The following is a 21,158-nucleotide window of genomic DNA, read 5'->3' on the forward strand; positions in this document are numbered from 1 at the left end:
AGATTCCTCCCCTTTCTTGCTGTTTGACCTGTCACCTGATAGATCTGTTGAGGTGTTTGGTTGGGCTGGGAAGGGCCAGGGGGCTGGTCTGAAATCTGTCTTGCTTTCAGTTCATCCTGCAGATAACACACGAATGGACCTGATTATCCCAGGGGAGCAGTACTTCTATCTGAAGGCAAGAAATGCAGTTGAAAGGCAGAAGTGGCTGGTTGCACTAGGAACTGCCAAAGCTTGTCTGACTGACAGCAGGACACAGAAGGAAAAAGGCAAGAACACCCTTTTGCTGCCACATAATGTTTGCTTTATATTTCCCCATGCTTTCCCTAGTGCATGTATGTACAACTTCAGTGTCTAGTCTGTGCTTCAGGTCTTTGGTGCTGCTAAAAGCTAAGACATGTGGGAATATTACCTAGAAATTTCAGGTATTAATTCTCAGGGCAGGGATTTGAAAACTTTGTTTTTTTCTTAAAATACACTATATAAAAATAATTTGAAAATCATAAAATACACTATATAAAAATAATTTGAAAATCGTATGCTGGTGGGTTCTGTAAGTACAGTGAGTAAATAGGCCCTGGCTAGGGGTCACTGTGATGCAGACTGTGCGAGAATGTAAGACCCCCACATTGTACAGCTGCCTGAATATGATGACCCAGCCTCTCACATGGGTGCCTCTTCAGGTTTGGAGTTCCTCACAGCCTTTCCTTCCATGTTCTAATTGGGCTGGTTTTTGCACTTCGAGAATGCCTCAGCAGTTAAGAAAAGGTTTGCACTGGGTTCCAAATTTAATTAGTATTCAGAAACTTAAATCTGATTGTGGTCAGGCTATGAAAATTAATTCACTTACCAATTTGCTTTCACCAGCAATCTCACTTTTCCCCCCCTCAGTGAAAACTCCTCTTGCTTACAAGTGTGGCGTTAGTCATAGAACATTGTGAGGCCTCGTGCTTTAACCTTATTACAATGGCAATTCAGAAGATGGGAAAACAGCAAATTATTAATGTCCTGAGCAAATGCAGGGGGTGGCAAGCACTTCCTTTCCCTGAGGTGAAGATTTGCTCTCCTCTTTAGCCATATGTGTGTTATCACCAGGCTTTGCATCTACTGTTTCAACTGAATCAGAACTGAGCAGAAGATGCCACTCTAGAGGCCTTCACCAGGTGGGGATCTGATGTGCTGTGCCTAGAAGCAGAACAAAGTTATATCTCTGAAGTGACATGCAGCAGCACAGGGTGAAAAGCTAGTGACGTATTTGCAGAACTAAACCACCTTAGTCTTACTAGCAGACAATTTATTTTATAATTCAGGGACTCTCATATCAAAAACATTACTTCTGAAAAATCTCAGAATGACTGTTAATCTTATCTGGATTAGTCTTCTCAGTTCTGCACTGTGTTTCTCAGTAGAAGAAACATATGGACACACTGGAATGAGTCCAGCAAAGGGCCGCTAAGATGATTAAAGGAGGTATCTAGTGTGAGAGCATAAAAAAGATGAAACCAGAGTTTTTCAGTGAATGAACAAGAGAAAATATGCATGAATTTTGATACAAACACCTCAATTGAAACATGAGCAAAAATGTTTATGTTGTGAAGATAAGGAAGCACTGAAAGACTGCACAGAAGAAGTTGTGTAGTCTCCATCCTTGGCATTGTTCAAAACCTGAACAGACCTGAGTAATTTGCTCTGACCCTTCTTGAACAGGGGAGTAGGACTAGCTGATCTCCAAAGATGTCTTCCAACCCCATCCATCCCATATTTGAAGGATATCTATATTAAATTAATCCCTTTCTGTTGGACAGAATGCATCTTTTATGTCCACTGTTTTCTACCTACAACCCTATCTAAACAATGCTATTGCTTGCACCTTAAACTACTTTATGAAAACAAAGAATATTAGATGTAGGGCTTTTGTCCTGTTTAAAAGGCCTGCTAAGACCAAGTGTTGTGTACTTGCCTTGCATTGGATATTGTAAATTTAACTTTCCTTTTGTTTAAATTTTAGAGTTCACTGAAAACACAGAAGCCTTGAAGACTAAAATGTCTGAACTTAGACTGTACTGTAACCTCCTTGTTCAGCAAGTGCATAAAACAAAGGAAGCCAGCATTTCTGTTTCAGAACCAGAGGTACAGCTCTGTTTTTGCTGTAGACCACATCTGTGAAGTCTTGGGCACATGAGCTTTTCTGAGTAGCCAATGTAGTATTCACTCACAGTTACTTAATGTTGCAACCTCCTTCTACAGAAAACCTGAGGGAAATAAAGTGCTCACACAACAGTTCTTGTTTAAATGGAGTATTCCTATATTGTTGCAAATGACTTGCCCTTTGTTGAGCTAGCAAGTAATGAGATGAGATCTGATACTCGTGATCTGGACAGTAACACCTCTGTATGTGATCATGTGTTTACAGTGGATCAAAAAAAGCAAAAGATCTTTTATAAAAAGATAATTTGCATGAAGCACACATTCTTCTGCCTGAGTCGTTAATATCCTGCTCAGCAAAACACATCCAAAACCATTAAAAGGTCAAGAGATGTTGCAGACCACAAAAAAAGAGCAAAAGTAGTATGAAGAACTGCTTGGTTAGCCTCACTTAAGTTAAAGTTTCAAACCTTGCAAATCTTTCTGACCAAAGAAGCATCATTTAAGAGGGATCTCCTAAAGACAGTGATCTGCCCCTTGCTTTGAGAGAGAAATGTTGAAGTCCTTGAAGAAGGATGCACTTTCCTTGCTAGAGAAGCTGGTGAGGAGTTCCAGGATTCCTCCCACTGGAGAGATGGGTCCTCAGGTGTAGAACAAACAGGCAAAACACCTGAAGTTTGATCATTCATATGTCTGAACCATCTCTGTAAAGACACCTGACAAACTGTTTAAGGTGAATTAAAAGACAGTGCAGAAGTATGATGTGGTGTACAAATGACTGAAAGGCACTGTTAGAACTTGCAACTCACAGGTGTTGACCTGCAGTATGGTGTTTATCCTGCTTATATTTCATGCATCTGAGGGAAGACTCTCTTTCCCTGATCTTACTGGCATTTAACTGCAAAGATTTATTGCTAAAAGCTTTTCAGCAACAATAACTCACTCTGCAGAGATGAAGAGATAATATGATGCTTCATTCTGCATTTTTGTCATTTACAGTATTTCTTTTGTTCATGGGTTTTTTAAATGATTATCTGCAGATCATTGTGCATCTGTTTAATTTGTTATCTCCTGTCAGTGGTGTTTCCTGGAGTGCCATTGTTGAATACATTCAGGCTTAGTATTTCATGCACTTCTAACACCAATTAGATAAATAACTAAGAGGCATTGATTTCAAAACACAAGCATACTAAGCTTCTTGTAGGCTGACAAGAGTGGTAAAACTGCAAGGGGATGTAGCCACAGTAATGTGTGATGCCAGTTCTGTGAGCAGCTGACACACTGAATTTTTATTCATGTTAACCAGAAATCACAACTGTAGCAGCTGTGGGCTTTGCAGGCATTATTTGCTCCAAATTTATCTTCTGTGGTGAATCCATTTCTTCCAATTGATTTCTTCCCACAGAGTGAGATTGATATGGGAGCTCTGTTGAAATCAACCTGTGACACTTTCCTGAAGACTCTTGAAGAATGTATGCAGATTGCAAATACTGCCTTCACTTCTGAGTTATTGCATCAGACCCCACCTGGATCCCCAAATTTAGCAGTTCTCAGAATAAGCAAGGTAATGGCCAGTATCTTCTCTCAGCCTTGGCAGGGATGCTAATGGGTCCTTTTGTCAAAAGTAGTGTTTATGGAAGTAGGAAATGCCTTTTTACCCATATCATAGCTACTGATCCTACACTGGACTTACTCTGCTATTTCTTGGGGTTTGCAAGTGGGGTAAGCTGGGACCAAAATAAAAAACTTATTTTTTTATTAAGCAGTGACCAATTTGTTAACCTTTAATGGCAGGTGGAAATTATTAAACATTAACTTCCAGGGCCTGAAAGTTTTGCACTAGTGTTTCACAGAAAGTCATACAGTGGTGTTTCAAAATATCTTGACTCTACAGCAAGTTTGTCCATGTGGGTATGTGCTAATATGCCAGTGGGAGCTGATGAGTTTAGCTTTCTAATGAGAGGGTCACTTTATTGAATCCTGGATCCATAACTGCACATGGAAAACTGGAGCATCTTTGGCAAACAGGAAGTTAAGATCTGTGTAGGAAGATAGATACATGACTGCATCTGAGAAATGAGATTGTTTCACCATATCTAGCCTCATATCTCTTCCGGTTTTTTCAAAACTTTTTTATTAAGTCAAGAAAACATTGCAAAGGAAACTCACTGCTTTATTTCTTTTCCATATGCTGTGTGGTGTCTCACTTGACACTTGCTAACTATCTTCTGAAATAAACTTTCTAATTTTCTTTCTTTTCCTTTTTCTTTTTATTCTTTACAATATTGTAATGGTGTAATAACATAGCACCGTTTTCACATTTGTCTGTATACCGCCTACAGGTCAGAGAATTAGGGAGGGACTTTTTGCTGACTCCAACTTGTGTTTAATAAAATGTAAAGTTTGAGAAGCATGATAAAGTCTTCTTGCTTTAAACAATATTCTCCCCCCTCCATATCTTTCAGGTAAAGCACTCTGTCTTGTCCAGTCACACCTCAACAGAAAGGTATAACAGAACTCTTTACTGTCAGTCTCTTTCTAATATGTATTTGGCTGTTCTTTCCTTATTGCTGCTCTACTCTTACTGGATGCAGGAAGAATTGTATTGCTCTGAGCTGCCTGCTTGGAAGCAGGTGGAACAAAAGGGATCTAACTCATCCCACTTCATGTGTCTTCTGTATCAGCCCTTTCCCTTTCGTTTTTCTCTGCAGTACACTTGGTGTCTTACTGCTCAGTCACCAGCCAACTCTCTCCCACTTCAGTGCTCCTTCCTGCATTTTAGATTCCACGCCATAAACTCATAAAAATCACTGATGGTGAGCAGACTGATTCCTGGTGTAAGTGGCAAGGATGTATATTTTAAAGTACTAGTGAGGGGATATTCTAGAAGTTGCAATACCTACCTGCAATTTTCTTTTCTGTAATCGTATTTTTTTCAATTATGTACCTTTTTAATAAAGATCACTGTAATTATACTTGAACTCTGCAAGCTGAGGTTGAGTCTTTAATCCTCTTTGCTACAAAAAGCTGCCTCATTCTTGTTGGTTTTTTAGACAAGTTCTCTGCTCAGAGCAGCCTGTGACAGCCTGTAACTTCTGTCAACTATTTTTCTAGTTATTTGTGTGTTCACAGGAAGAAGCTTACCAAGCAATGCTTTATGCACTAAATATTATTCTTTCCCTTTCTTCAGGCAGGTGGAATTGAACCCCTGTGAAAATGGCTGTGTAAAAGCAGAAATTAACCATCAAGAGCAAGCAGTTATTAGAAGTATGGAAAGTTTAAACTTGGAAACGAATGAGGGGACTGGTGATGTTTATGTTGAAGATCATGTAGCAAAGGATTTGGCAGGTAAGTATATGTATAGTCTTTTGTTCAGGATGATTATTCTATAGGTGTAAATCAAGGAAGGTGTAGGCTCCTTGTGAGACTGCTGATCTGTGACTCCAGGAGAGGGAATATCAGTCTTTTAATCTGATACTGCCTCTTGCAAGTTTTCTCGGCATAGCTCCTGCTGCCTTTGTTGATGGCTGACTTGGGACTGAATGGAGAAGGAAATCAAAAATTTGTTTTTGGACAAGTTCAGGCCTTCCAGGTGCGGATTGATGTGTGTAACAAAACAGCCTGACAGAGCTTGGACTCTCTGGGCACTGTGGGCAGACACATTATTCCCTGCTAGTACATAGGGCTGCAGTGTCAAAAGGGGCCGTGGAAGCTTTGTGTGCCTGTCTGAGGGCTGGAACTTGTAGTAACTCTTGATTGCTCTGAAAAATGTTTACAGAAAATTAACCCTTTTTCTGCAACTAAGAGCATCCTAGAAAGCATCTTATTTCTTCCTTTATCTTAGCAATAGCATCAAACTTAGATTTGTGTGTGTGACTTCAGTGAAATACTGTTGAACTAAGTCAGTATAAAATTCCCTCCAATATGGTTATATTGTTAAGGGCTGCTGAACTTAATTCAGATAACTATTCATATAACATGATTTTTGCACATCCTGTTGAATGGACTGTACTGTTCTTGAACAGTGGCTTTCTCTGCCTGGCTGTTATTCCAAGACATATATATGCAGTCTATGAGTCAGCAGAAGTTTTTAAATCCAAGTTAATGATGATAGCGATTTTGTCCTTATGGGTTCTTTTTGGAATTTCTCCCATTTTTGGAGTTGGTGCTATGTAATGTGGCAAGTCTCTGCAGAATAACACAGACAATTGACACCATTTAGCATAATATCAATAAAACAGCACTAAAACAAGGACATCAAACTAATTCAAGTTGTTGGTGTCGTTTAGCTACTGTGATTCCTGTGTACAAAAGAGAAAAGGCTACTCCCTGTTGGGTACACACATTTGAGCTGCAGAGTTTTGCTGTCAATATGGGGTGGAGTTAGGATGTGGCCTGGCCATCCATAGAGGGTAGGCTCACCCAGCCAGCATTTGGGCTTTGTCTGGCTGATGGCTGTAGCTGGGTGCTCCCTCTGACCCCAAGAGGGGGTCTGACCCCTGTCTCAGATACTTTTCCTTCCCCCTCCCCTTTTTTAAGAGCAGTCAGTCTTTAAAAGTGCTTGAGCACTTAATTCCTATAACAAATTTCTCTGTCATTTAGGGCTTACAGTGTTTGAGTTTGAAATTTCAGAGGACCCAGGGTTTTTGCATAGCACTCCTACAGGGTCACTGCAGACTTGGGCTGTTTCTCTACTCCCCAGCCTGAGTGGCTTGGTGAAGGACAGATCAGTGGCATCACTCAAACCTCTGTCATTCCTTGGCAGAGACACTGATGTTCGAGGCCATTTTAATTCTGCCTTGAGGAGAATCCTGGTCTGGGTTTTCTTTTCACCCAGCACCAGGTTTATTCAGTGGTTCTGCAACTAATAGGGACTGCTGTAAGCCTGCTTTCAGTTGTCACTTGGAGGAAGAGAGTTCCTTGCAGCTTGAAGCTCAGTTCCACTTCAGGTCTCTCTCTAATGCTCATTGACACTTGAAAGTTTTCTTTTCCTGGAAAGACAGGTTCCCTAGGAAATCCTGGATGCTAGTTTGACAGTCTGGCAGAAAGATGTGCTGTAGCTATGGCTTGTGTGATGCAGATGCTGTGAATCATTTTTGCTTCTTTACTTTTTCTCTGAAGCTCTCCATGAGGTCAGAAGGTCTTACCATGTATGGGATGTGTATGAAAGATTTTGTCTTTCCTTTGTCTTCCTTGTGCTGTATGTGAAACAGATGTACTTGGCCCCAAAGAAGAGAAAAAAAAAATAGACCACGGTGGGGAAGATGTACCTGGATCCTTTTCTGGGAAGCTTTGAAGATACTTATAGAAATCAGAGAGGACATAGCAGCCTTTGATACCGTACAAGTGTCCATCTAAGCTGCCAGTTTGCTTACCTATCAGAAGGAGTAAACATGTTGCTATTATTCTTTTGCTTTTGAAAATGGAGTGTGGCACTTCAACAATGCTGGGAAAGTTACAACCATGTGAGAAGTAATCTTCCTTTCAAGGAGATGAGCCAAATTGCTTCTTCAGTGCTCTTCTTTCTCACAAGACTGTCCTTGCTGAGGCTGCATGGGCTCACCTGTCCTGCAGCCTGGTTCTTGGTCTGTCTGATTAAAAGAAATAGGAGGGATGACTGATTGCAATGTGGTCTGAGCACGTACCAAACCTGCAATGAGAGTAGTGGTGCTGGCAGAGATGCTTTTAAAACTTGCATTATCCAGATATCCAAGTGCTCTCCTTCAAATAGAAAGGCAGATTGATGAAAAGAAATATGTGTATGTAACTGTTCTTTTTTTGTTGTTTTTCTTTTGTTTCCTATAAATGTTAGGCGTTCAAGACAATGGAGAGGACAAGCTGCAAGCTGTAGAAAGCTGCAGTGCCCACAAGTTGCTGCAGTTGGAAACAAATTCTTTAAGTGGATTGACTCTGTGTGATGAAGAAAGAAATGAAAATGATTCTCCCACCTTCTTCAGTGTCATGAGCAATAGGTAGTACAGATTTCAGTTAAAAGGATTAGTGCAACTTAATGTTAAGCCTTTAATTGACTTATTTTTAAGACTTTTCTGTCTGTAAAGCTGTATTTACTAAGATTATTTAACAAGACTTGCTACATCACAGTAATTGGAAGAAGATATCTTTTGTAAAATTAGCTGTACAGAATGAAGTAGGAGGTTTTTCCTTGTTTGTAACTGCAGGCCTTACTTCCACACCAGCCAATGTGTGTTCTCTGCAGTCACTTTAACATAGTAAAACAAATGCCATGTTGGTGGTTTCATGTCTATAAATTTTACCTTTATGCAAATTACTTGGACAGGAAACTTAATTTTGCTTGTGGAAGTTATATAAAAAGAATTGTTAAGGTAACAGTATTTTTCTGCTTGTCCTGGACACCAGGTTCAGTGATATTGAGCTTCGGGAGGAGGAGGGCATACCAACAGAGGAGTTCCTGGAGTCGTGTTATGCAATTGTGCCTGTTCTGGGTAAGCAGCTTCTGACTCCTTCTGGCTGCTGCTCGCAGCAAGCCAAGGTGTGGAGCAGTTGGGTTGGAAAGTTTGGTTCTTCACTGAAGTGATACTGTAGAACCAGTTTCAGCAGAATCAGTTTGACTGGTACCAGAACATGTTTCTTACCCCTTTGCTTTAAAGAGGGTCCACTCTCATTTAGGTGGGACCCACAAGTTGTTTGGCAGTCTAGGTGTCTGTATGGAGCAGCAGTTTCTCCCCCTCAAAAAAAGCAGCATAGGTGCCTTACAGTCTAGTACAGCTGACAGCACACCATCAGCTGTAGTCTCTATTTGATTTCTCCAAAGACTTTGATCTTCACCCAGCACAGCCCTCCACCAGCTTGACCCCTGCATCTAGTGGATGTGGTGGCCCTGTGCGCATGCAGCCCTTTGAAGACTTTGAACTGTAGGTCAGAGTATTTTAACACTTGTAGAAACTAGGATGGATTGGTTCTATACCAGAGATAAATACCAGTTTGCCATTCATTTTGTATTTTCCTGCCATTTAGAAGGACTGTTAAATGAATAAATGAAATTATTTCTTAGTAAAACATGAGAACTGGAAAAATACAGTTTTAAGATATGGCTTTTATTTTTTTTTCTCCTAGACAAGCTGGGACCAACTGTTTTTGCTCCAGTTAAAATGGATTTTGTAGGCAACATCAAGGTAACAATTTATTTCTAGAACTTATTTTGGTTTTTTTTTTTTTTTTTAAACAAAGTATCTACTTTAGATACTCCTACTTTGTGGTAGGAGTCAATACTGAAAGGTTATTTAATATTTGATAATTTTACCATCTGTCAGATTAATGCACTGAAGTGCCCCTAATTCCGTTCTGACAGTACATGCTGTGTTTAATAAATCCAGTTGTGTGCAAACTTATAAAATACTTGATTGACTGCCAAGTAAAACATCTGTTACTACTAACAAATATGACTTTGAATCTGAGCTGTATAGGTTATAAGTCATGATGTGATGTTAGCAATGTTGACTTTGACCTGTAAAACAGATGGAGGGGGTGGGGGAAAACCCCTTTGCTCAATCAAGTAGGAGGAAGTTAATGCTTTAAGATGCAGTGTCTCAGCAGTCTGGGGCAGACCATGCAGGCTCGGTTCTTGTTCTGTAACTTCTTACAGCTTCAAATACCTTCTGAAGAACCCTTGAAATAGTGGTTATGAGACAAAATGTGTTCATAGCAAGACTTTTCGTAGCATTTTCTTTCAAGAAAAAAAAAATAAAAGCAAAACATAGTGTATGAGTGTATGCTAAGGAATATTGTTTACAGTCAGATTTGTTCGATTACTTATCTTATAGAAGGTACCCACTGGAAGACTGAAGACAGCAAGAGAAAAGAATGCTGTTTAAAAACCTAAAACATAGAATATTTATTGTCAAGTGATAGCTACTCCTTTAATGTGGAAGAAAAATCTCTATCTGCCCTTTATATATTGTCTCTTTTGTTTGTGTGAGAAGTTGTGTATAGAGACTTGGGAATAAATTGAAGCCATAGGCATGCTGAGCACTGCTAAGTGTAATATTGAGAGTTTGCAGTGGTCAGAAGGTAAATTTTGCTTGTAGTTGAAGCTCTGGGCAAATGGGACTTTGCTTGAAGAGCAGTTTGAATTAACTCCTTTCCTCCAGTGGGGATGTCATGGGAACCTCAAGCATTTTGTTGGACAGAAATGGTAGGTCCCATGTAAACTTTTGACTGAGGTGCTTTATTTTGGTTGTATTAGCCAGATGTATGTGGGGTGTGCCCTGGGATGGCATGCCCAGCGTGGCAGAGCAGCCATGCCATGGGGAGTGTGTGATATCCTTGGGAATCTGTAGTATCTCTTAGCAGGGAAGAGTCCTGGTAAATGCCTGTTGAGTCCTATAAATACCCATTGGTGGTATTTATAGGCCCCTATTGGGTCTTAAAGCTTTGCCTATTATATTCTTTCCAGAAAATAAACCAGAAATTTATAACCAACAAAGAGGAGTTTGATACCCTTCAGAAGATCGTGCTTCATGAAGTGAACACAGGTGTAGCACAAGTTAGAAACTCTGCTACAGAGGCTCTCCTGTGGCTGAAAAGGTAAAGGCCTTCAGTCTGCCTTCACTGTGAACTGCTGCTGCAATGAGGGGCCTTTCACCAGTGCAGGCTTATTATGTACATGGAGCAGGCTGGTTACTTCCCACAGGCTCCATCAATCCAAACTGGCCAGCTTCAAGATTAATGTGCTGTGGTTGTATCACTGCAACTTTGTCAAAAGGCCTGAAAAAAAAACGTTTTGGCCAAACTTTTTTTTTGTATAAGTGAAGTTACAGTGAATGACTGACTGATCCTACTCGGCATGGGCATGGAGCAGATGATTTCAAGCTGCAGCAGAAATGTTTAGCAAAGTGTTTTTCACTTGGACTGGGAGAGAGGTTGGAGGAGGTGGCTGCAATTTTGTTCAGATTGAAATTGGCTCCTTAATTCTGAGTTTTAGTGCACTGTGGAGTTGTATTGCAGCTCTGGGGGCTTTGTTATACTTTGGGTTACTTTCTTATAAACACTTTTTCCTTTTATTTCATGGGTTCATCCTGGCAGAGGTTTAAAGTTCTTGAAAGGGTTTTTGACGGAAGTGAAGAATGGGGAAAAGAATATCCAAACAGCTCTGAGTAAGTGCCAATTGCTTCGTTCTTCTGGTGCTTCTAGATTTACATACTTGGCTGCTTTCCTCTTTGTTTAGAACCTGTGTCTTCTTCAGTGACTGATGAGGCAAGTGATCTCTTAAGACATAACATTTTTGAAAATTGTAGTTTTTTAAAATGGCTGCCTTGAGATGAGTTACTAGATAACTGGTAAATGTTGATTCATTACCAAATAAAGATTTCTTTAATTGGCATACTTTTGGCAGAGGAGACAGCTGTATCTTGGGGAAACAAGTACTTGACTCATTCAAATTTCTTCTGTTGGTTTGCACTGGGAGCACTCCCAAATGTATAATTGCTGTTTTGTTAGTTTTCTAATTCCTTGTGTGATTTGCCATTGTTCTTTGAAATCACCTCTTTGCCAATATAGCTGTGAATTGCCTGCATCATTTAGAAGTGGGTTGTAACAAAGAAGGATTTTTTCCAAGTACACAGTTTCTGGCACTTTCTTTGTCAGGCTACTGGCCATAGCAAGTACAAATCAAAATACAACCCCCCCCTTAGACTTGACTTGGTTACTCCTGGGCAAGACCTCTATATGCATGCTGTGTAATGTTGTAATAATCCTTTAAACCAACTTCAAAACAGCTTTTTTTTTAAAGCTTTTTATTTTATCTTCTTTTACACAGCAAAGCAGTTGCCTTAGAGGATTAGTAAAAAGAACTACTACACCCAAGTATGTAGCAGCTCTTGGAAGAGAGGCTGTAAATACATTGCTACCAGATATGGGTGTTAAACACCATGGGAAGTGTTTAGGCATTTATTTGACCTTCTTGAGTCTGAAGGCTTCAGCCTGAACTACTCCTTGAATTGCTCTGTGTCTGCAGCAGTCATGCTGCTGGTTTTTTCTACTTTTTCATTTCCTTTCTTCCCCTGAAAAGCTTTGTATATCTGTACCACCACTGAAGCTTTGGTTTATTGTTGAAGTTTCACTCCATACAGTATTTTCTTAGACTTTACATTAGCTTTCCTGTCTGTTAGAACACTTACTTGCCGTGGATGAGTTGAAGGAGATTTGACAGCAGAGCTGAGACCCCAGTGCAAAAATCCCAAATCTGTCATCTCCTTTCGGTCATAACTTCCGTACTCAGAAACAGCCATTATTTACATTGAGTGGCAAGAATATACCCTTGAATAGTCATTTCTAAGCTGAGTTCTCTTTGTGATGCAGAACTAAAGCTGCCATACATCTATTTCTTGATTTTTCTTTTTCTTTTCCTTTAAGACAATGCTTATGGAAAGACACTACGGCAGCACCATGGTTGGGTTGTGCGCGGGGTCTTTGCGGTAAGTATTTATCTCGGCTGCTGATAGAGCTGGGGGTCTTGTTCATGTGATCCTGTGTTGTGTGTAGTTAATAAACTGTGTTAAAATTCTAAGTATTAACATTAATAGGTTCCTTTGCCAGACTTTCTTTTAATCTGAGGGTTGTGGTTTTCACTATGTTTAGTACTGGACTTTGAGGGTGGAGCCTGCTTTCTATAGATGAAACAGACAGTTTGCACTTGCATGCATAATCTTTTAATTATGTGCTTTTGAGCACAGTCTTGCAGAGCTATTAAATGAAGAAAAGAGGACTTGAGGCTGCTTTTTTGAAGATTGAACTCTTTGAATATGCTGAGCATTCAGGCAGTGTGTGTGGCGAGTTGAAGTAAAATATATTGGCTAGAGGAAGTTTTTCGTCCAGTCTGGCAGCTCCCCCTTGTGTTTGTCACTGGAAAACTATCACTGAAATTACAAAAGGAAAACCTCATACTTGGGACTGAGAGAAGCAGGGTTGTTGGAGAGAGCTTGCTAAAGGACATGTTGAGAATTTGGTATTGGTGACACTGGGTTGGGAGCTCCCCTAACAAACTATACTTTATTTTGGGTTTGTAGTTAATTAATTTCTGATGTGCTCGATTTATTTATACAAAATTTATACACAGGCACTGTCTAAAAGTCAGGCATCTCTGAAGATATCTTAAACTGGGGATCTACACAAGAATAATAAAAAATAAATATTTTTAAAAATTACCCTCCCTTCTAGTTAAAATTCTCAATATGTGTGCGTACATATGATTAAATTGAAGCTATGCAGTCTAAGTGCAAACAGGGAAGTCTTAAAAGTTTTCCTGGCTTCAGTTGTATTTATTTTCCCATTCTGTGTTGCAAATCTAAAGCTTTGTTTCCTCTCCCAGTTAGCTTTAAGGGCAGCTCCAACGTATGAAGACTTTGTGGCAGCTCTGTCTGTAGATGAGTGTGATCCTCAGGAAGAAACATTTTACAAAGGAATGCAGAGGGACCTCAACATTTACTTACCAGCCATGGAAAAGCAGCTAAATATCTTGGACACTCTCTATGAAGTACATGGTTTGGAGTCAGATGAGGTGGTATGACTACAGCAAGACCACATCTTACAAATTCAGGGACTATGTCTGTTAACAAAGATTTCTTCTGTTTTGATTTTGAGACATCATTTTTGTTCATTGTATCTTTTCAGGTGGGAAGGGTGTTGAGTGTTTAGGGGGAAGGGTATGTGTGATTTTTATCTTTTCATTATGCTTGTGTTGCATTTAAATGCAGAGGTACTGTCTCTCTTTGGATCATAACTGTCCGTGATGAATGTTTTTGACTGTTTCTCTTCTGACTGTGCACCTCCTCTTCTCTTCACCTCAAAGTAACAGAGCAGAATTTGGCCTTTGCTGCTGTACCTGAGGAGAGACCTGCTCGTGCACCAGAGATTTTGGGTTACCAACATGGCACCCAGGCAGGTGCTGCTGCCTCAGACTCTCCCACTCCCTGCGATGGTGTAGGAGGATAGTGAGAGTTATTGTTACCCTGGTAGCAGAAGGGAAGGACAGCTAAACACAAGCTTATAATGCAGTGAGTTTGTCCCTCAATTTGGGTTGAAGCTCTTCAATGCAAATACTATACTTGCATGACAAAATTATTTATTAAATTAAATAAAATTTTAATCCAAATGTTATAGAGATCTTCACCACAGGTGTATGTGGCTGGTGGTCTGAGTGGCCCCAAGGTCTGGCCTTTGAGACAGGATGTTGTGTTCCCTGACCAGCTCCCAGTATGTGCTATGGCTTCCCTGCCAGCTCCTGCTAGTGGACCACAAATCTGCTGCCACAGACTCAGCCCAGCTAATTTCAGCAGTCCTTTACACAGGCATTTGAAGATAATGTCTATCATCTTGACTTATTAAAGTTTAGAAGGGTTTTTCTGGTTTAGGGGTTTCTTAAATCAAATTCATGCAAAACTGTAATACTTGCTTTTAAATTGTGTACAGCTAGCAATTTGAAAAGCAGATATCATTAAAATCCTTCCTAGACTGTCATTATGAGCAGAAACTTCATGGAAGTGGACATGAAATGAGTAAAGTATAGGGGAAGCTAAAATTCATGATGGAGCTATTAAACATGGGACCAATTACAAATCTTGAATTTTGAAACTATTTAGAAGTGACTAAAAATTAAGAAGGATTTCCCCTTTTCCCCATTTTGCTGATAGAGATAAAAAGATTTTCCTTAGCATTGCTGCTATTAAAAATAATGAAGTTGTTTTATCTAGTGATATGGTTAGGGACAAAATTTCTAGTTGTGTTGATGACCAGCCAGAAGGCTGTCTGTGGATTACTGACTCAAATTCAAGGCATAAGCAGGTCTCTCTGTGTTGACCTAGGGCTTCAGATGGCTTTGTACAAAGAGCTGAGTTTAACTCATGTGCAGGAGGGAAAAGACTGTGCTAGTGAGGTACATAGAATTACAAAGTTTCCGTCAATATAGAAGGCAGTGTTGCCATACTCACAGAAGTAGTCCTGGCTGTTGCTAGGCTAAAACCAGTGTTGTTAGTGAAATGAATGTACTGCAGACCTGCTGCCCTGCATTTGCTCTGTGACAGGAGCCTCTGCACGCTGAATACTTGATCCTTTCTAAAGAAGCTAGCTAGCATTGTGAGCTTTAAGAGATGCATATGATACTTGAAGAAAAGGCCAACATCAAATTTACTGTATAAAGAAAGATACCAGGACTCTAATTTAGACATTCATAGAGTCATAGAATATGCTGTGTTGGAAGAGACCCAAGGGATCAGGATCATCAAGCCCAACTTCTGGCCCTGCACAGGACACCCCAAGAATCACACCATGTGCCTGAGAGCATTGTCCAAAAGCTACTTGAACTCAGATAGGCTTGGTGCTGTGACTGTTTCCCTGGGGAGCCTGTTCCAGTGCCCCATCACCCTCTGGGTGAAAAACTTCTACCTGGTATCCAACTTAAACCTCCCCTGACTCAGCTTCATGTAATTTCCTTGAGTCCTGTCACTGGTCATGAGAGTGAAGAGATCAGTGTCTGTTCTCTGCTTCTCCTTGTGAGAATGTTGAAGACCATAATAAGGTCTCCCCTCAGTCTCCTCTTCTCCAGGCTGAACAGACCAAGTGGTGTCCTCCTGATCCTTCCCCTCCAGACCCTTCACCGTCCTCGTGGCCCTCCTTTAGGCACTCTCTAATAGTTTAGTAACTGTTTTGTGTTGTGGTGCCCAAAACTGTCCCCAGCACTCTAGTGAGGCCACCCCAGAGCAGAGCAGGACAATCCCCTCCCTTGCCCTGGTGGTGATGCTGTGCCTTCCCCCAGGACAGGGTTGGCCCTCTTAGCTGCCAGGGCACTGCTGACTCAGATTCAACTTGCCATCAATCACGACCCCCTGAGCTCTCCACAGTGCTGCTCTGCAGCATCTAATTCCTGTCTATGCACACAACCAGGTCTGTCCTGTCCCAGGTGCAGAATCTGGCACTTAGCTTTGCTAAACTTCATGTATTTGGTGACTGCCCATCTCTGATTTGTCAGGGTGTCTCTGCAGGGCCTCCCTGTCCTCAGGGGAATCCCAGTTTGCACCTCCCGATTTGGTGTTGTTGGCAAACTTGCTTAGCATCCTTTCCAGTCCTGTGTCCAAGTCATTTATGAAGGTGTTTAAAAGCACAGGGCCAAGGATGGAGCCATGTAGAACTCCACTAACGACAGGGCACCAGCCTGATGGATCACTACAACCCTTTGTGCCCAGCCCATGAGCCAGTTGCTCACTGATCATGTAACATGGTTATTGATCTGTGTGCTGGACATCTTGTCCAGAAGGACACTGTGAGAGACAGTGCAGGAAGCTTTGCTGGTGTCCGAAAAGATTACATCAGCTGGCTTTCCTAGATCAACCCTGTTGTAGAAGGAAATCAGTTTCCACAAGCAGGACTTCCCTCTCACGAAGCTGTGCTGGCTGTGACCAATGACTTTTTGGGCATTCCCTTTTGGGTGTTTTTCAATACCTCCCAGAATAATCCTGTCCATGATTCTACCTGAAGTGAGAGTGACAGGCCTGTAATTCCCAGCATCCTTCTTCTTCCCCTTCTTGAAATTCAGGACAGTGCTTGCCAGCTTTCAGTCAACTGGGACCACTCCAGATTCCCAAGAGACTGTTTAAATAGTGTGACTTCTTGCTCTATCTTCTCTGTGTCTTACCTATCTGTACTTCCTGGTTACTCAAGAGAGATCAGAAAGAATCAGGTTTTAGTTTTGTGGATTTTCTTAATTCAAGTAGTATATGTGTGAGTACAAAGTCAAAACTTTTGACCAAAGCTCTATTTGATTATTTCACTACTCACAGTGCTAAAAATGAAGGTGAGAGCCTTTGGGATTCAGTTTTCTGCTGCTTCTAAGCACGAATCCAAAGAAACCACTCCTGTAGGAGAACAATCGACTTTCCACCCTGTATGGTTTCCTCACAGTTTTCATGTGTTCTGTGGGAAACTTTACTGTAACAGTTTTTAGCTGAATGATCTGGAAAGATCACGGAGACCACATTTCCACAAAATATCAGCTAAGTCATAGGAAGATCAGGAAGAGATCCCCTCTTCTCTAGGAATTAACTGTCAGATAGCAAAAAAAAAAAAAAAAAAAAAAATTCCTTTTTGCTCTAAGTTTTTCCAGTAGTAGGAAAGCATATTTGACTCAGTATTTAGAGGTATTTTGGAGGGTTCTGTTTTGTTTTGGTTTGTTTTTTTTAACTAGAAGGAGAATGCCTAGTTTGTTGGCTGTGCATCAGATGCAAAATTTGTTTCAAAAAGTCAGGGGGCTTTATTTTGTAGGTAAGGAAGAGCTTGATTGGGTCACCAGCTCCAGTTACTAACTTCTACCATTCTTCTGTCATCCAACAAGCAGGGAGGATGTTCCATATTACATATTCTCTAATCAGCATGGCATCCTGCCTCTGGCAGGCTTCCTTATCTTGCTCCTCTGTGTAAAGTAGTTTTTTCTGAACTCTGGAATTGGTGCTTGAAAATGTTTTTAGGAGACTGTGGCTTCTGGAGACCCCTCTGTGCTTGTTGTTAAACAGGGGCCTTGCAGAGAAGGAATTCAGCAAGGTCTCCTTGCCTTCAAAACTTGCACTTCACCATGCACTGCTCTTGCAGGGCGTTGAGCACTTCTAAGACTTCTGAATGCTATCTTTGCAGTCCAAACCACCACTGAGAAAGAAACCTATGTGGAATGTTGCAGAGCTGAACTCCAAGTTACACCTCTCAGGATGTAGTAGACCAGATGACAAAGTGGAAGCAAATGCACTGATAAACAACTCACTGTCTTTTTCTGTGATGTCATTTTGGCAAACAGAGAGAATGGCATTTCATTAGAATAATTGTAGAGAACGAGCAACTAACTCTTGGCCTTCAAATGTAGAATTAGAGAGAAGGTCAGTGTTTTCTGTTTCATTTGTTTGCTTTGTTAATTAGGGTTGTTTTCTTTGTTGTGTTTTTTTAATGGCTGCCATTTATGAGCAACTGACCTGCACACTGATAGTGATCCACATGACTCTCAGATAACAACACCCTGGCTCTGTATACTTTACATGAACTGCTTTGGTTTCTTACGTTGCATTAGTCTGAAGTTTTGCATCCCTTTCCTTTAGAAATGCTTTTGGCTGTTTCCTTCAATGTCTAACAGTTGCATATTCTCAGGGATTTTACTTACCCAAGATGAAATAAGAGTAATCACAGCTTTACCCTAGGGGGGAATAAAGCTGCTTTTTGTGAAGTTAGTATAGCTGAGCATAGAACTCTGATACAGCATATGAGACAGGCAGTGTCCATACAGTGTGCATCCTTGCTGAGGCATGGTAAATCCCAAAGCAATCTGATAGAAGTGCTGTCTAGTACTGAATAATTGCAGTCAGCATATTTGAATACAGATCATTATCACATCTTTGTTATATAATGTCATTGGCATTAGTGCAGAGCTCTCAGTTTCAGTTGAGTTCTGCTTAGCAATTGGACACTTTTATTTATTTTATTTATTTTGTGTTTTGTATTTTTTTAAACAAGCTATGTTCTGGAGTCCCCTCTGCTATTTAAAGACACCATACTCAGTTCCATGTTGGAGTTCTGTGACATTACAATTGTAGAATATGAACTGCATACTCAAGTGCTTTAGTGTAAACATAGTGAGTCATTGAAACATCCTGTCTTGACACTGTGTTGTGCTGTGGATCTCCCTTTAACAGATGCATTTAAAGTTAAGGGCCATGTACCTTCACTTACAAGCTTTTTGTAAAGTATCATCAGGATTTAAGTTACAGCTGTTTGCTTTCAAAATCTTTCCTAGTTTGAAAAGTGTTGCTTGGTTGGTTGGACATATAAAAAGTATGCCTAAAATCTGCCCCAGGTTTTTGCAGCCTGCTTTGGCAAAGGAGGGGTATGGGCCATTATAGAAATAAGTGCTACATATGTCCGTATGCTGGACCTTTTAACCATTGTCACTTCAGCTTTTGTGAAAACCTTTAGGAAAGCTTAAACTACCTTTCAGACACCAGGAAAGATCATCGTGTTCTACCTGTCTGTCCTGACCTTTTTCCCCACTTGGTCCTTCCTTTTCTACCCATCGTCATCTGTTTTGCTATCAAAGCTGTTGCTGTCAGAGCAAGGCAGGATGTGTTGTAAGGCATGAAAATACAAACTTGGATATTCAGAAATAAATTCTTTGGCAGGCTTTGTAAATTGGGACATTTCAGACTTGGATGTTCTGCCTCAAAGAAAAGAAAGCACAAGGGTTTTTTGGGTTTGTTGTTTTATGTTATTGATTTATTTTACCTATTTCTCTTCTCTTGCCTGCACAGCGCAGATAACAAAACAAAACAAAAAAGCAGTGTGGAAATAACTGAATTCATGCCTTGTTGCTACCTTGTGTAGCCCCCTGGTGAGCAAACCCTGCAAACTTACGCTTGCTCTAAGCAATATAAAACCTCCCTCATGCAAGAGGGGTATGATGGTGCACCTACTGGCTCTGAGCAAACCCAGGCCGTAGCTGATCCTGCTCACAGTTGACACAGGGTTTTAACCACTTGCTTTGAAGTTATGACATAGGCATATGCTTCACTTACACACGTGCACCATCCCACTGGCATGCAGTTCTTCAAAATGCAGTCTTAGACCATAATTTTTAATATCTCTTTCTTGGTGTAAGATTTTTCCCCCACGTACTTCAGATGTGCTAAAACTGGATTTTTTACGTATGAAACTTGTTTTAATTTCTTTGTTTTTGCTTAACACTAAGTATGCCAACTTTCTTTTGCATTTCAGCATTCAAGGGGTCCAAAAGTTACTGATTCCTTTATTTAAAGCCATGTTGAAAGTTTGAGATTTACGTCTACTTGAAACTAAATGAGTAAATTGCATTCCAGAATACAATAATTAACTGAAAACCAAGGCAGCTTGCTTCATGGTTTCCTATTTTCTTTTTTTCAAGCCAGTTTTGGGCATACATTTTTATCAACATCAAGCTAAGCTTAATGCAAACCTTACTTTGCATACTAAAATATATACATACTGAAATACATTTAAAGAAAAAGTGAAGGTATATTCCCTCACACTTTAAATTTACTGAATTATAAGGGCTTGTTCATGCCCCCCAAATCACCTCTCTCAGTGTAAGCTTTGCACAAATTGTGCTGTCGTAAGTAGTTCAGTCTGAAATACTCTGAAGTTTCCAGTCTGCATCATCTCTTAAATCATACAGCATCTTGTCTCTTCCTTTGGAACATTGTTAAGACTTTGACAGACTTTTATATTATTTCATTCTAATAAACTTATTTTAAATAAGCATGCTTTTAAATCTCATTTTCTCCTTGCATGGATTTTGTTTCTTTTACTGCAGTATAGGCCCTAAAGTGCTCTTCTGGACTCTATTTGTTATGGGTACTGTGTGAACAGTCAAAACTAATATGTTTCTGGTCAACAGAAACTGCCTGTATGTATCTTTGTATGAAGAATGTTAGCACACATGAAGCCTATTTCGACTGCGAGAATAAAAGCTGTGTCTGGCACGTGGTTGTGGGTCCTTGGCTGGTGTGAATGTGTGAGTATTGCAGTTACAAAACCCAGCCAGGCAGTGTGAGAGGAATTTGTGTTTTCAAATTACATGTATTATTTATCCTTGGACTTGAATCTCTTCCACAGAGATTTCAAAGACTTCAGAAACTCCCGTGTGGTCATCTCGAGATGTGGATAAGGACTGGTGCTCCTTAATGCGTGTGGAGCATATGTCTTTCCTCTCTGTTTTCTTTCTCCCATCTGAAGACAGCATGGACCTGACAGCAGACCTGTGATACCCAGTTGTGTGTCTCTAGCAAGGGCAAGTCCCTCTGTTAAATGGCAACCACCAGGCAGAGAGCTGGGCCGTAGCAGAGGCATTTTCTCAGCTGCAGAAGAGCTCTTGCCTGTGCCTAACCAGCCCTGTGGGATGGGGTGTAACATATCCTATTGCAGCAGCACTACTCAGCCGGAGCTGCTGACTCCCATGGGATACAGGAGATTCTGAATCC

General features: G+C 40.5%; 1 protein-coding gene across 1 annotated transcript in view; it reads left to right on the plus strand.

The window, feature by feature from the left end:
* The window catches only part of PLEKHA8 (pleckstrin homology domain containing A8), a 31,409-nt gene extending 10,749 nt beyond the window's left edge, over positions 1-20,660 (plus strand). Inside the window, exons 3-14 of the mRNA XM_066319443.1 lie at positions 111-266; positions 2,006-2,127; positions 3,548-3,706; positions 4,608-4,648; positions 5,333-5,490; positions 7,955-8,114; positions 8,521-8,606; positions 9,238-9,296; positions 10,577-10,707; positions 11,206-11,276; positions 12,535-12,596; positions 13,490-20,660. Coding sequence (XP_066175540.1) covers positions 111-266; positions 2,006-2,127; positions 3,548-3,706; positions 4,608-4,648; positions 5,333-5,490; positions 7,955-8,114; positions 8,521-8,606; positions 9,238-9,296; positions 10,577-10,707; positions 11,206-11,276; positions 12,535-12,596; positions 13,490-13,687 — 1,403 coding nt within the window. The 3' untranslated portion in view covers positions 13,688-20,660. The remainder of the gene's footprint in view (positions 1-110; positions 267-2,005; positions 2,128-3,547; positions 3,707-4,607; positions 4,649-5,332; positions 5,491-7,954; positions 8,115-8,520; positions 8,607-9,237; positions 9,297-10,576; positions 10,708-11,205; positions 11,277-12,534; positions 12,597-13,489) is intronic.
* The last annotated feature ends 498 nt before the right edge of the window (positions 20,661-21,158 follow it).

This window comes from Sylvia atricapilla, chromosome 1, assembly GCF_009819655.1.
Source record: "Sylvia atricapilla isolate bSylAtr1 chromosome 1, bSylAtr1.pri, whole genome shotgun sequence".
In the NCBI taxonomy this organism is placed as follows: Eukaryota; Metazoa; Chordata; class Aves; order Passeriformes; family Sylviidae; genus Sylvia; species Sylvia atricapilla.